Raw genomic sequence first — 14,593 nt, 5'->3', positions numbered from 1 at the left:
AAGGTGTAGTTTTTTTTTTTAATTAATTAATTTTTGGGCTGCATTGGGTCTTCATTGCTGTGCGCAGGCTTTCTCTAGTTGTGGAGAGCGGGGGCTACTCTTCATTGCGGTGCGTGGGCTTCTCATTTCTCATTGCGGTGGCTTCTCTTGTTGCAGAGCATGGGCTCTAGGCACGCGGGCTTCAGTAGTTGCGGCACACGGGCTCAGTAGTTGTGGCTCGCGGGCTCTAGAGCGCAGGCTCAGTAGTTGTGGCGCACGGGCTTAGTTGCTCCGCGGCATGTGAGATTCTCCCGGACCAGGGATCGAACCTGTGTCCCCTGCATTGGCAGGCGGATTCTTAACCACTGCAACCACCAGGGAAGTCCCAAGAGCGTAGTTTTTAGGTTGAAAATTCAGCAAACTTCACCTTGCTGCATTATAGCAAGCTAGTGTATTTTAGCTCAGATTCTGTTTCCTGGCAGATTGATGTGGACTAAAGGGATTACTAGACATACCAAGAAAATTCACAATGAAGGCAAGGTGGGAAAACAGGCATAAGAGGAACTTAATTTACTAATGCATCTGTCACTGAAATTAATGGGGAAATGGCATATTTGCTGAAATACGGAGGTAACCTCACATTTGGTAAAAGGCAGACACTGAGTCTTATACTGAATCACTTTCCTTATTTAGGTATTCAGTGCAGGGTGACTGATTGCATTTTTTGCATGGTGTTTGTCCTGCACAAAATTGTTCTTGTATTATGATGAGAAATACTCTCAAGTCAGTTTGATGCTGTTAAAAAGGATTAGTGCTCAGGATGGCAGTGTTAATCTCCAGAGCTGTCAGTGTAGGGACAAAACCATTTAGAGATGGGAGCAGGGGTATAAATACTTCTGGACCTGGCTTTTCCTATGTTGCCACAGAGCCCTGAATGAGGATAAGTCGCTCCTTTAAAGACTTTTGTATTACAGTTGAACGCATATTGGAGGTTTCTAATTTAAATTTATGCTTTTGGATAAAATGGATTAGAGAGATTGAATTGCTACAGGCTAAAGAGAAACAACAAAGGTCACTTGATTTTGAGGAACTCTCTGTTGAAAGAAGTTTTAGTGTGGAATGACTGGAGTTAAGAAAAAAAGAGAATGGGCTTCCTTGGTGGCGCAGTGGTTAAGAATCCACCTGCCAATGCAGGGGACATGGGTTCGAGTCCTGGCCCAGGAAGATCCCACATGCTGTAGAGCAACGAAGCCTGTGCGCCACAACTACTGAGCCTGCGCTCTAGAGCCCGCGAGCCACAACTACTGAAGCCCGTGCGCCTAGAGCCCGTGCTCTGCAACAAGAGAAGCCACTGCAGTGAGAAGCCCACGCACCTCAACAAAGAGTAGCCCCCGTGCGCCGCAGCTAGAGAAAGCCCGCGAACAGCAACAAAGACCCAACACAGCCAAAAATAAATAAATAAAATAAATTTTAAAAAAAAGAAGAAAGGATGAACATCCATTCAGAGACTGCCTACCAAGTGCCAGGTAGTGTGGTGAATGCTTCCTCTCTGTTGTCTTGTTCAAGCCTTATCTTTTCATGAAGAAATAGAGGCTCAGAGAGGTTAAGTGACTTGCCCAGATCATACAGGAGTGAGTGAGAGGATGGCTTCTTTCTGACTCCCAAACCCACTAGACTACTAGACTTGTTTCTTGGTGGTTAGATGGCTGACATTCCAGGACTTTATTTCAAGAGTAGGTTTCACTCTTTCCCACATTGTCTTGGAATACAGGATTTTAGGTACTAACTGTGGAACCAAGGGTGCCAGCCCATTCTTCTGGAACTTTTGGGTTGCTAGCCCCTTGCCTAGAGCTCATCTGAAAATTATAGCTGCTCTTGGGAGCTTAATATAACATGAAGACTATATTGTTGGTTTTATTCTCTTCTATACCATATAACAGCACCAGTAGATAGTGTCCAGGGTGTAATCAATTAACTGACAGATTTCTCAGCCATTTTATAGTGGTTCTCTGGTTTCGTAGTCAAGAAACTTGTTTTTATCAATTTAAACATGATTGTGGGAGAAGTATGTAATTACAGTAAGCTTTGACTATGCTGTAACAAATCTTACCCATACCTAACAAGCTGGTTGAGGAGGGTTGTAAGTGATAATGTTGGTTTTTCTGTACATCAGTTCAGACCAAAGCTGTTTGTACTGTGACCACTCCTTTGCTGCCAGGTGTGAACAACTTGTGATTACTCATAAGCTTAGATAGCTTCAAATCATTCACCTTGATCTGAAGTATTTTGTAAGCTGTGACTTAACCTTTTGGCCCATTCTTTCTTTCACCAGGAAATACACTGAATATTAATTTCAGGAATTTCAGTGATCCCTTCTGAAGAGTGTATCGCTCATTAAAATATCTGGGGCTTGTTTTTCTGGTAACAAACAGAACCACAAATTGGTCTGTACTTCGTGGCTGTGCCAAACCCTTGTGTAGACAGAGGGAGGGACCTGATGAACTGTTTAGAGAGGGACTGTGGAAGATGAGACCATCTTTCTAGCTTGTCTAAGAGGTTCATCTCTTTGACCAGAGGAATGGGCATGCAGGAGAGAGAGAATGAGGCTGAACATAGCAGGCAGTGTATGAGTGTATTTGTATCTGTAAATATCACATCACTGTTTATAGTACACTGGACTCTCTTCATGCAAGGCCTAGTCCTGCCAAATCTGGAGGAATTGTTCCCATGCTTAAAGCCAAGAACAACATCCTGACCAGCGGGGGACAGAGGTCAGCTCAAGGCAGCAGCTCTTGGGAGCTATAGGACATTAAGAACCTTGAAGGAACTGAGTTTAATAAGAAGGAAGCCAATATGTACCTGGAAGGAAGTGTGTGAAACCTGTGTGTCTCTTATTGGGGTGTGGCTTATTTATGAGAAATGAAAAATCATCTTAATAGTTGGATTTCATATCACCTCCTGGTCATTTAACTATTTCCCCCTCCCACCTGCATATTGTTTTGTCTGTTGATTGTTTTTATTAGAAAAAGGGGAAAAAGATATTCTGTTATTCTGGTGTTTTATTCTACAGGCAGCTTCAGAGATGCCCAGGAGAGAGCTGGCTTGAGAAGATGATATGTTAATTAAACAAATAGCCTTTACAAAATCTCCTGGGACCTTCCGGACTTGCCGCAGTTTTGTTTCTGGGATCTTTCTGTGCCGGCTTCTTTTCCCTTCCGTCTTTCCTCATTCTGATGCTGGCCACTCACCCCACAGAGGCAACTCCAACTGTTTTCTGGTGGAGCATTCTAAGTTTGTCCTGTTGTCTTCTCTGGGACTCGTTTCTCTGGTCTGACTTTAACTGGTTCTGGGCCAAAGTGATCGTCTGAAAGCTTTTCTTCATAGCCTTTATTTCTTGGCTCTCTTTATGCACTTTGCCTGATTAGTTTTGCTGGTTCTCTCCTTTTCCAGTTGATGTGAGGTATATTGCCTCAGTTGGAGGGTTCTAAAGCTCAGGTGCAGCCCCAGGCCTCTTAGATTTTACCCTGGTTTGTAAAGTGCCTTTATCCTTTCCTAGAAATTGGGAGAATGAATCAGGTGCCCTGTTATGAGGTATTGCTGACTCTCCTGGGACTCTAGTTTGTTAGTTATTTAAACACATATGTAGCAATTTGGATTGTATTTGCAGGGTAGGACTTGTTGCCAAGACTCTGAAGTAGGTCATTCCTGTTACCCTTTCTCCCCTGTTTTTTTTTTTTTTTTTGGCCACACCATGTGGCATGTGGAACTTCCCTGACCAGGGATCAAACCGTGCCCCCTGCAGTGGAAACGTGGAGTCTTAACCAGTGGACCACCAGGGAAGTCCTCTCCCCTGTTTTTGAATTGAAAACTTAGAGACCGGGACTTCCCTGGTGGTTCAGTGGGTAAGACTCCCCGCTCCCAATGCAGGGGGCCTGGGTTCAATCCCTGGTCGGGGAGCTAGATCCCGCATGCATGCCGCAACTAAGAGTTCGCATGCCACAACTAAGAGTTCGCATGCTGCAACTAAGAAGCCCGCATGCCACAACTAAAAGAAGATCCCACATACCGCAACAAAAGAAGATCCCACGTACTGCAACTAAGACCCGGCGCAGCCAAAATAAATAAATAAACAAATATTTTTTAAAAGTAAAGAAAAAGTAGAGACCACGGTCACATAGTAGGTTGGTCTTACACGTCTTGAAACAAACCTCATTTTTGTATTCCTTGTATGTAGCACAGATATTAACAAATAGTTAAATACACAATAGTTTTTTTTTTTTTTTAATATTTATTTATTTATTTATTTTGGCTGCGCCGGATTTTCATTGCATCAGGCAGGATCTTCATTGCGGCATTGGGAACGCAGAGTCTTACTGACTGGACCACCAGGGAAGTCCCCACAATAGTTTAATAAATACATCTTAATACATCTTGGTTGGTTGATCAATTAAATTTCAGAATTCTCATCAAGTTGATCACATTTTGGACCAATATGTGAGAAACGTTTCTGATTGGAAAGGAACAAATAGCCATGCAGAAAACGTTTAACAATTTAGAAAATGCATGCAAAAAAATCCTGATGTAAATCCTATTCTAAAATGAAGAAACAGAAGGGTGGTTTGGCTAGAGCGGAGACTGGTTAAAATGTAAGGAGAAATAGGGTGAGAGGATAAAAGAGCATGGACTAATCGAGAGATAGGAATAATTATGGAAATAGGCATCTTGTCAGCTTGGGATTAAACAGTGAAAATGAAAATTCCCACTTCTCCCCCAATAGTAGGTTCTCTACCCCCACACCCCTCTCCCAAACCACTATCCAGAGACGCTGTTAATGACCCTCTGGGCACTAGTGTCCAGTTTTGGGGGCTGCCACATGAAGCACAAAGAGGTCCTGTGGGGTCAGTCAGTGCAAAGAGCAGTTGGCCTTTACATTTGTTAAATTCTTCTAATCATTTTGCTGCTCTCAACAGTATTGCTAATTCCAAAACTAAAACCATTTTCTGATTGTTTTACTTTGTGTGACTGGCTTAGGGGACCAAAACAGCAGCTGAGACTGCTATACTACACTGTGCGTTATGCAATAACCCTTCAGAGGGCCCATCCACTTTTTTTTTTAGCCTTAAAAAAAACAACAACAAAAAACAAACTCTGCTGGGTTTTTTTTTTTTGCTTTGGGGCCAGTAATTTGCATCATATTTGGGAGCCTTGATCTTCCCCTCATTATTTCTTCATACATCCCTGTGCTAAGCCCTGCTCTCTGGACCTGCCTCTGGCTTCTGGCCTCATTGAGTTGTATGAATTTTAACAATTTCTGGTTTCAGATCTGTTTCCAACTTTTGTTTTCCCTGCTCCCTCTAGTAAACTTTGGGTTCAAACTTGCTTGGGGAAAGTATATTTTTTGTCTTGCTTATTTTTTTGTTTCTGTAAATATATTCTCTAATAACTATCCTTTACTTTCTTTGTCAAACAGGCCACCAAGCAGTTTCTTGAAGAGATTAACAAGTGGACAGTTCAGTACAACGTTTCCCCCCTCTCTTGGAATGTGGCCGTCAAGTTCCTCATGGCCCGGAAGTTTGATGTGCTCCGTGCCATAGAGTTGTTTCACTCCTACAGAGTATGTACCTCAGGGATGGACCTGCCATGTGGCACCTGGACTCTCTATGTTGCTGTTGTTTCTGCCACAGTCTACACAAACAGTGGTTCTCCCTACTCCCATTAAAAAAAAGTGGATCGGCATCTAAGAGCCCTACCTTGGAGTGAGAAAATCCTTCTGAAGATATTCAGAAGCTCCCTAAATAAATTAAAAAAAAAAAAAAAAAAAGGAGAGTGAGATAAGAGGCAGTAGGATTAGTTTAAGAGTTTAAAGCTCACTTACGCCCATTTTGTGGGTCATCTTGTTCAATATTCTTTCATTTATTCAACAGATACTTATTGTATATCTACTGTGTTCCCGGTGCAGAGATGACTATTTAGAAAGAGAGTAAATAAACAATTATAGAAATGTTATGATAGGACAGTACTGGGTTCTGTGGAAAGCACATTTAATTAAGAGGGTCAAGGAAGCTTTCCTGAAGGAAATGACTTCTAAATTAAGAGTAGAAGAATGAGTAGGAATCAGACAGTAGGGGAGTATGGCAGAGAGAGCAGAAAGTTCAGATGCCTAGTGGCAAGAGAGAAATTGAGCTGAGCAGAAATGCTGAGTGCAAGTGGGGGGCATGGCAGGAGATAGAGCAGCAGGTAAACAAGGCCAGATCAGAGAGTATCTGCTTTTTCTTAAGGGCAGAGAAATTCATTGAAGGTATAAACAACAGAATGCCTTGATCAGATTTGCTTTCTGAAAGATTATTTTCACTGTGATTTAGAGGATGGACCAGAAGGGCTATACTGGAGACAGACCAATTAGAAGGCTGTTGTACTTACTAGGAGAGAGATGATTGTGGTGTCATTAAACATAGTGTCAGGAGAGATAGAGAAAAAGTGGGCAGATTCTAGAAGTAAAATTGATAGGACAGAGTTGCTTATTAAACTGGCGTGAGGAAAGGGAAGTGGAGAATTCCAGGTCTCTGACTTGGGTGGCAGGGTGGTAAATGGTGGTGGCATTCACTAATTAAGAGACACTGAATGGATACAGGTACGTGGAGAGAGTAGGTCATGAGTTCAGTTTGGCCACGTTAAGGTTGAAGTGCCAATGGGATATCCAAATAGACATGTCCTCTAAGCAGTTGGGATGTGACTCTAGGGTTTGGAAAAGAAGGCTGGACTGGAAGTAGTGATTTCAGAGTGACCAAAGTAGAATATTGGAGGTGAATATTGGAGCCATGATAATGGGTGAGGTCATCCTGGGAGAGTGTGAGGAATAGGGAGATGTGTAGGGCAGAACCTCATTTCAGACTTTTTGCTTTCTTTGGTCCAGTGTTGTTTTTTAAAGTTAAGTTTGAATGCTTTATGTAAGGCATGCACTCTCCTGTGATTCCAGCACTCATACTGTTCACTTGCTGCCTTGCCTCTGAAGGCATTTGAATTTGATTTTAGGGATGAATTGGGGAAGAATATAAACAAAGACCTAGTTTGTTTTATTCACCAGAGTGTTCTTAGCACTTAGCTGAGTGCCTGGCACATAATAGTTGCTCGACAAATACTGTCAGATTGAATGAATGAGTCAGTGAGTGAAATGAGTGAACAAATGAATGAAAAAAAGCCCACAAGAGACTTAGAAGGAGTAGCTGAAGAAATAGAAAAGCCAAGAGAGTATTTTTTTTTTTTAATCAAAAATAGAGAATGTCTCAGGAAAAAGAGAATGTGAGTGGTCAACCTTGTCATGTAAAAGGAGGACTGAAAATGCCCATTGGATTCAGTGACTGGAAGGTCCTGGTCATTGGAGCAGGAGCTCTGGGTGGTATAGTTAGATTGGGAGGAAATGAGAGTGCAGTGGAATGAGTGTGAGGGAACTGAGGATGAGTTTAAAGAATCTGGCTGTGAAGATGAATTAAAATGAGGTCATGGTAGCTGTTGTTGGAGAGTATATTGAGGGGAGGGATGGCTCCTATTTAAGACAGGAGAGGCCTAAGCCTGGAGGATGTGTTAGGATATCTGTTTCCAGACAGTTTTGGGTGCATATTTTAATATCAGTGCTGCTGCATGTTTAAGAACTTTGACCTTGCACTGTAATGATTGATATATAGTGGTTGGTCTTCAGGGTTAGGATTCTCACTGATTCAAAGAAAAAATCCTAAGCCCAAAGGGGCTGATAAGCTGGCATTGGACAAGAATTCTGACAACACTCAGTTGGCCTAGAGGGGGGTTACAAAGGAATTCATGATTCAGTAAGCTGATTTCTAAAATCCCTTATCTCTGAGATTTGGTGGTTACATAAAGCTGTCATGGGTGTACAGTATTTTTATATTAATTCATCTTGCTTTTTTTATTTTCAGGAAACACGAAGGAAGGAGGGCATTGTGAAGCTGAAACCTCATGAGGAACCTCTCCGTTCTGAGATCCTTAGTGGAAAATTCACCATCTTAGTGAGTATTAATGAACCCCTCTTGTAGTATCTTGTTATTTCCTTCTGTAGCTGTTCTCTTTGGACTTTGTTCCTAGATATCTTATCCTGAATCAGAGAGTCTCAACAGTGGAGAGCAGATGTGAAGTTTGGCATAAAATTATTTTAGTAATAATTGAAATAATTGAAAATCAATTGTACAGTACATTTAGAAAAGCTTCTTCACTGGTCCATTAAGGTTAGTCAAGGCTTTTGGGATGGGTATACAATGTGTCAGAGGCCCATCCTTCCTTATTTAATGCAAGCTCTCTCCACTTAGAGACCACCAACTTTCCAGTAAGTATCCAGCAGTACTTTTAAGGCAGAGCATAGAAACCATGGTTGTATTCTATGGATTTCTCCTGTTGCTTATTTCTTTGCTATCCTGCCTGGGAAAATTAGCTAGGCAGCCAGTGTAGACCATTGTTTAATTTCTCTGTAATTGAAGAGTTGAGAGAATGTGGTTTTTTCCTACCACAGGAATATGATCCAGGGGGTGCTGAGAATCAGACATGGGATGATAAAAAGCTCTCTTCCTTTTCTGGAGCAATCGATGCAAGTCAGAGAAGTATTATCAGCATCTATTCTCTTCATAACAAACCTTTGTGCAGGATATAAGAGGACTTCGTGATTTCTGTGATTTTCCATTTGATTTCTAAATATTTCTTGTTTTGTTTGCTCTAGAATGTTCGGGACCCAACAGGAGCCTCCATTGCCCTCTTCACTGCCAGATTACATCATCCCCACAAGTCAGTCCAACATGTGGTACTTCAGGCTCTGTTTTACTTGCTAGACAGAGCTGTGGATAGGTGAGCATGGAAATTATCTTTTGGGTGTTCTACATCCAGATGGGAAAGTGACACTGTTTGATTTGATTAAACTCAGCAGTGCATTCACTATGCTCCTAGGATGTGCCCTGGGCAGTGCCATGAATGGAAAACATTCCATGTCTTTAGGGCTTGGCATGTTTCCAGGTACTATGCAGATGATGGGTATTCTGCATCTTTACCTGCTTGGCTGTATTTCAGGGTAACAAAAGCTGAGAAAGCTAGTTAACTAGCAATTCTTAGTGTATTGAGAATGACATATTGAAAGGGAGTGAAGGTGAAATGACCTGTGCTGGTTCTTTCTGATCATTCTCCCCTGATGTTGAAGACCCTGTGGGGCCTCAGTTTCTTTGTCTGTAAAATAGGAATAATGCAGAGGATTTTGAGACTCAACATTCAGGAGAGAGGAGTCCAAGAGTATAAGTTAAGCAAAATCATTTTTATAAATAGGTGCATAAGCCAAAAGAACCAGCTCAGGTTGTGTCTCCCTCCCTGCTCTTATGTAAATAGTATTATCACTGTTCTATAGACAAAGAAACTGAAGCCCCAAGAAGTTTTGTGGCTCTTTTACAGTCATCACATATTGATCCAGCTAGGTCTAAGGTCCTGGTTTCTTCACTCTTGGTCAGAGCTATTTGCACCCTACTATGTTGTCTTTCTCTTTTACTTTCTTTTTTTCCTGGTGCTTGCCATTTACAGTTTGTTATTGCTCTCAATGTCATTGGCTGGTCCTCTGGGTTAGATGTGATATATCGAGGGCTGAGACCAGAGATAGTGAGAGACAACTGTGCACTTCAGTCATACTTCTGGACTTAGAGGATGGGAATAGCCAAAGGATTGTCTGAAGCTGTCTAGTTCACTTGTTGCTGCCTTGTTAATGTTAATACTTTCATATACTTAGCTTCTGCTGGTGGTGTTCAGTGGGAGATACATCCAAACCACACACACAGCATTATGCTGAAAAAGAGAAGTTACTAAGGAGAGAGGACCAGCGGTCAGCAGCCAGTCAGAAATGTGGAATTTCTCAGTTCTTCTTTCTTATGCTTGGTCTTCAGGCATAATTTCTAGAGTATAGTTCCCTTTGAAATGTTTCTTTAGCTCAGGGGAATGAATGGAAGGCTCTTTTACCAGAAAATTTAGCATTGGCTTCCTCTTTGAGCAGCTTAGAGAGTTGGAGCTCTCGTGTAGGCATGACAGTGGCCAAAGCTTGCTTTTTCCAGTGTGAGTATTGAATCCCATAGGAATACCACACAGGTAAATGTAATTAAAACTTTGTTCTCATGATGTCCATCCCTTTCTTAAAAACCCTCAGTGACTCCTCATTATTCAGAGGGTGCATGTAAGGTAAGTAAATGTGAACCCTTTTTTTTCCGAATGAAATATTCTCACTAGTGAGTAGCAATTCTTGTTTTCCTTTGTTACCGTGAACCAGAATGGAAGAGGAGGAAACCCTTCCTCTTCACTAAATCGTCCCCTTTCTTTAAGGCCCAACTTCTGTGACTGGTTCCCTCACCACTCCAACTTGTCATAAAATTCTTTTTACTCTGACTTTAATCGCAGTTATTACTAATACCAATCATTTCGTATCTAATTATACATGGCCTTACGATGTCATTTATCTTATACTGATGTTTTTTTCATCTACCGCTAGATGGTAAGCTCCAGGAGGGCAGGGAACCTTCTTTTCAACATTATATAATGGGAAATTCCCAAATCTCCATGGTGGAGAGGAAGTGGTGTCATCAACTTTCACATGCCTTTCATTCATCTTCTTCAAAGTGATCTGTAACCAATCTTTTTTCATTGATAGCCCCTCACCCATCCCTTTACCCTAGATTATTTTGAAACAAATGTCAGGGACTGTGGTAATCTTCTTGGTGTTCCCAGTAACATCCTAGCTCAGGAATCAAACTCAGTAGGGTAGGGAAGCAATTATTCTTGGTAGGGAACTAGCGCTATTATTGTATACCTCATCTTCTGTACCCAGAAAAGTGAAAATGCTATTGCATTTGTATTTATCTCATGTGCCTTCAAAGGATGAGCAATTTCAGGTCTAGGAATATAGAACCTGCATCATTATGCACCATAGCTTCTTTTTATTAAATTCTATTTCCCCTGGCACTGACTTCTCTTTGTTTTAGTATCCTGCCACAGGCTGGAGCTGTGAGGGGAAAACCTGTAATTCTTTGAGTTTGGCCCCTGTTGAGCTTGTGGAGAAAAGGGAAGTCTCTAGATCTGGATAGTCTACTCAATGTGCCACTCATTGAACAGAATCTTTGATCTTGGTGAATCAGTCTCTCTGGGGTCATGAAAAAAGGAGACAAGATTTAGCACTCACTTTATCATGTTAAGGGCCATTTGAAATTAAGTCTGCTGGAGAAACTTGGGTCTACTTCAGAGATTTTTTTAAAAAATTAATTAATTTATTTAATTTACTTTTGGCTGCGTTGGGTCTTCCTTGCTGCGTGCGTGCTTTCTCTAGTTGCGGAGAGCGGTGGCTACTCTTCGTTGCGGTGCATGGGCTTCTCATTTCGTTGGCTTCTCTTGTTGCGGAGCACGTACTCTAGGCACGCGGGCGTCTGTAGTTGTGGCTCGCGGGCTCTAGAGCGCAGGCTCAGTAGTTGTGGCGCACGGGCTTCGTTTGCTCTGCGGCATGTGGGAACTTCCTGGATCAGGGCTTGAACCCTTGTCCTCTGCATTGGCAGGCGGATTCTTAACCACTGCGCCACCAGGGAAGCCCTACTTCAGAGGTTTTTGAAATGCTGCTTCATGGGTAGGTGCTTCTGCCTTGTATTCTGTTGAAAGGATGAAGATACGGAGGCTTCCAGGAGGTGATGCAAAAAAAAATAAGGATACAAAATAACATTGAGACGTCTGATTTCAAGAATGTGTTTTGTGTCAAAAAGTTTTCTCAGTTGTAAATAAATGTGGAAACTGTTGCTATCATCAGTGAGTAGTCCAATCAAATAATTTATTCTGAACAACCATTTAGGTGTGCAGATCAGAAGCAGGTAAGGATCAGGCTTCGTGGAAGAGTGCAGCTTTGAGAAATCTTTAGGAATTAAGGAGATGGGACTGAGTAATACTTTTTGTATCTTCACATGTTCCTAACCTCAATCTGGTAATAGGCTCACTACCTCTTAATCTACTTTTTAACATACCTTCCAAAGACCATTTGTGGGTTTATTCTCTTCCTCCATTAAAGTCATAAGAGACAAATACACCATCATTGAGCTTAGAATTTTGCTTTACAGTTTTCTATGGGCCTAAAGTATTTTTTTAGTGATGGGCTTCTAGCCCACTGAATTACAAATCTGTGACCATTTATTATGTATCTGTTTGCAAGGACTGTGCTGGGGACTGTTGAGGGTTATGAGGTAAACTTTTGTTTTGGCCCTCTAGAAGAGACTCAGATGGCTACACAAAGTGGGAGTACATTAAGAGCCACAAGAAAAATCCACAGAAAGATTTATGGGGCTTCAAGGGGGTGAAGGATGGTAGTACATTTGGTGACAATTATCAGGGACACCTTCACGGAAGAGGAAACTTTTGAGTTGAACATAGAATGGTATAGAATTTGGATAGGCAGATTCAGAGATATAGGAGGAAACAGTTCAAATTTTGATAACCTAGATGCTCTGGAACATTCTCAGCCTGTGAGTTTGGTACTTGATGAATCTGGATAAATACGCATCAATAAGTATAATTCCAATTCCAACATGTGGGGTATTCCCTCCATGCCACCAAGCAATTCTCCCCCATGAACTGGGTGTTCTGCATTTCATTTCAACTCTGACACAATGTACCTGGAGATAGCCTCAGATCACACAGGTTAAAGGTTCAGTCCTAAAAGACTGTCCCCTGCCTCCTTCAGATGCCAGTGGCAAGTCCAGGTTGTCACCTCTGCTTCTGACCATAGATCAGAGGTTCCAACGCCCCCTCCTTGGATTCGATTAATTTGCTAGAACGGTTCACAGACTCAAATGTTGTACTTAATAGATAACCAATTTATTATAAGAGGGTATAACTCACGAACAGCCAGATGGAAGAGATGCATAGAGGGCAAGGTATGGGGAAAGGGGCATGGAGCTTCCATTCCCTCTTTGAGAGGGCTACACTCCCTGCACCTGCATGTGTTCATCAACTTGGAAATTCTCCAAATCTCATCCTTTTGGCATTTTGTGGAGGCTTCATTCATTACAAGGCATGATTGATTAAATCATTGGCCATTGGTGACTGAGCTCAATCTCCAGCCCCACTGCCCTTCCTGAGTGTGTGGGGGGGATGGGACTGGAAGTCCCAACCCTTTCTAGTCACGTGGTTGGTTCCTCTGGCAATCAGCCCCATCCTTAGATGATCTAAGGGCATTCTAAAAGTCACCTCATTAATATAGCAATGGATGCCTTCCTCGCTCTCCTGGAAATTCTAAGTTTTAGGAAGTTTGCCAGGAAACAGGGTCAAAGACCAAATATATACTTCTTATTATAAATTCTTTTTGTAAGGCCAGTTACAAAAGTTCAGGCCAGTTCAGGAAGGCAATTATTTCAGTCCCAGATGTGTCCCACACTCTCTGTGTCTTTGTTTTTGACCCAGGTTTTCAATTTGCCTCATCCATCTTATTACTTATAAATGTTTTCATTCAATGGTTGCTTTACAGCTTTGAAACTCAGAGGAATGGACTGGTGTTTATCTATGACATGTGCGGTTCTAATTATGCCAACTTTGAGCTGGATCTTGGCAAGAAAGTCCTAAACTTGCTGAAGGTAAGGCTGTGAAATGGCCCTTTCAACCCCCCCTTCAATGATTAGGGTGATTTTTTTCTATTCTTTATGAGATTTAGGAATGATGTAAACTTCAGACATTATGTTCAGTTTAAAGGTCATCTGTAAATGATGACCAATATCTGCTTCCTCAGAACAAGAAACAGTCTTAAAAGTAAAGTGGGAGGAATTAAAATAAAATACACAGGAACACTGAGTCATAAAAGTGGGATGTCTCTTTCCGGGAGTTTTGTAGAATAAGAATTAATGAAGGCTAGGTATGGCCATTGTTTATGAAAAATGTCACCTAACCAGTAACTTGCAGACTTTTTGCCTCAATCTAGTCAGAAATATGTTTTACATTGCAACTTAGTATACAATAGTATCACTATATGTACACTAACTATATATATACATGTAAAGTTATATACATAGATAGGTTCTTAATCTCTTACCTCAAACTCTTAGGTCCAGAGATGTTATTTAATACTTTGAACTTTAAAAGATAACATGGAAAAAAAAAAAAAAAAGATAATATGGTCTGTATGTCACTTTGATATCAAATATTTCTGCAATGAAATGTATTATTCATATCATAACCTTTGGAGAAGAACAAAGGTTATAAATACCTTATGGGATTTCAGGTCAGATTTTGCTGTCCCATGAATTTTTGCACCAAACTTACAAAAGAAACTAGTGGCTTTCAGAGCTGTTTAGATTTCAGAATTCGAGCATACAGCTGTATGTATGTGTGTGTACATATTTATAAAACAAAAAGTTTCACAAAACAAGCTTTACTTTTATTCTGTACAATCATTTTGATTATTCTGTTCTATAACACTTTAAAAATGTTAGTCATGACTTACTAAATTGATTTCAGGACCCACTGAGTGACAACCTGCAGTTGGAAAAACATTGATCTAGGAGTCTGTGTAGTCTTTTTTTTTTTTTTTTTTTTGGCCAAGCTGTGTGGCATGTGGGATCTTAGT

At 41.2% G+C, this 14,593-nt stretch overlaps 1 protein-coding gene across 1 annotated transcript in view; it reads left to right on the top strand.

The window, feature by feature from the left end:
* Window positions 1–14,593, top strand: part of PTPN9 (protein tyrosine phosphatase non-receptor type 9) — a 79,931-nt gene that overhangs the window by 29,653 nt on the left and 35,685 nt on the right. The window contains exons 2-5 of the mRNA XM_082452630.1: window positions 5,450–5,593; window positions 7,911–8,000; window positions 8,702–8,826; window positions 13,502–13,607. Coding sequence (XP_082308756.1) covers window positions 5,450–5,593; window positions 7,911–8,000; window positions 8,702–8,826; window positions 13,502–13,607 — 465 coding nt within the window. The remainder of the gene's footprint in view (window positions 1–5,449; window positions 5,594–7,910; window positions 8,001–8,701; window positions 8,827–13,501; window positions 13,608–14,593) is intronic.

This window comes from Balaenoptera physalus (assembly GCF_965194825.1).
Source record: "Balaenoptera physalus genome assembly, chromosome: 2".
Lineage (NCBI taxonomy): Eukaryota > Metazoa > Chordata > Mammalia > Artiodactyla > Balaenopteridae > Balaenoptera > Balaenoptera physalus.
This window is presented reverse-complemented; position numbering and strand designations above follow the sequence as displayed.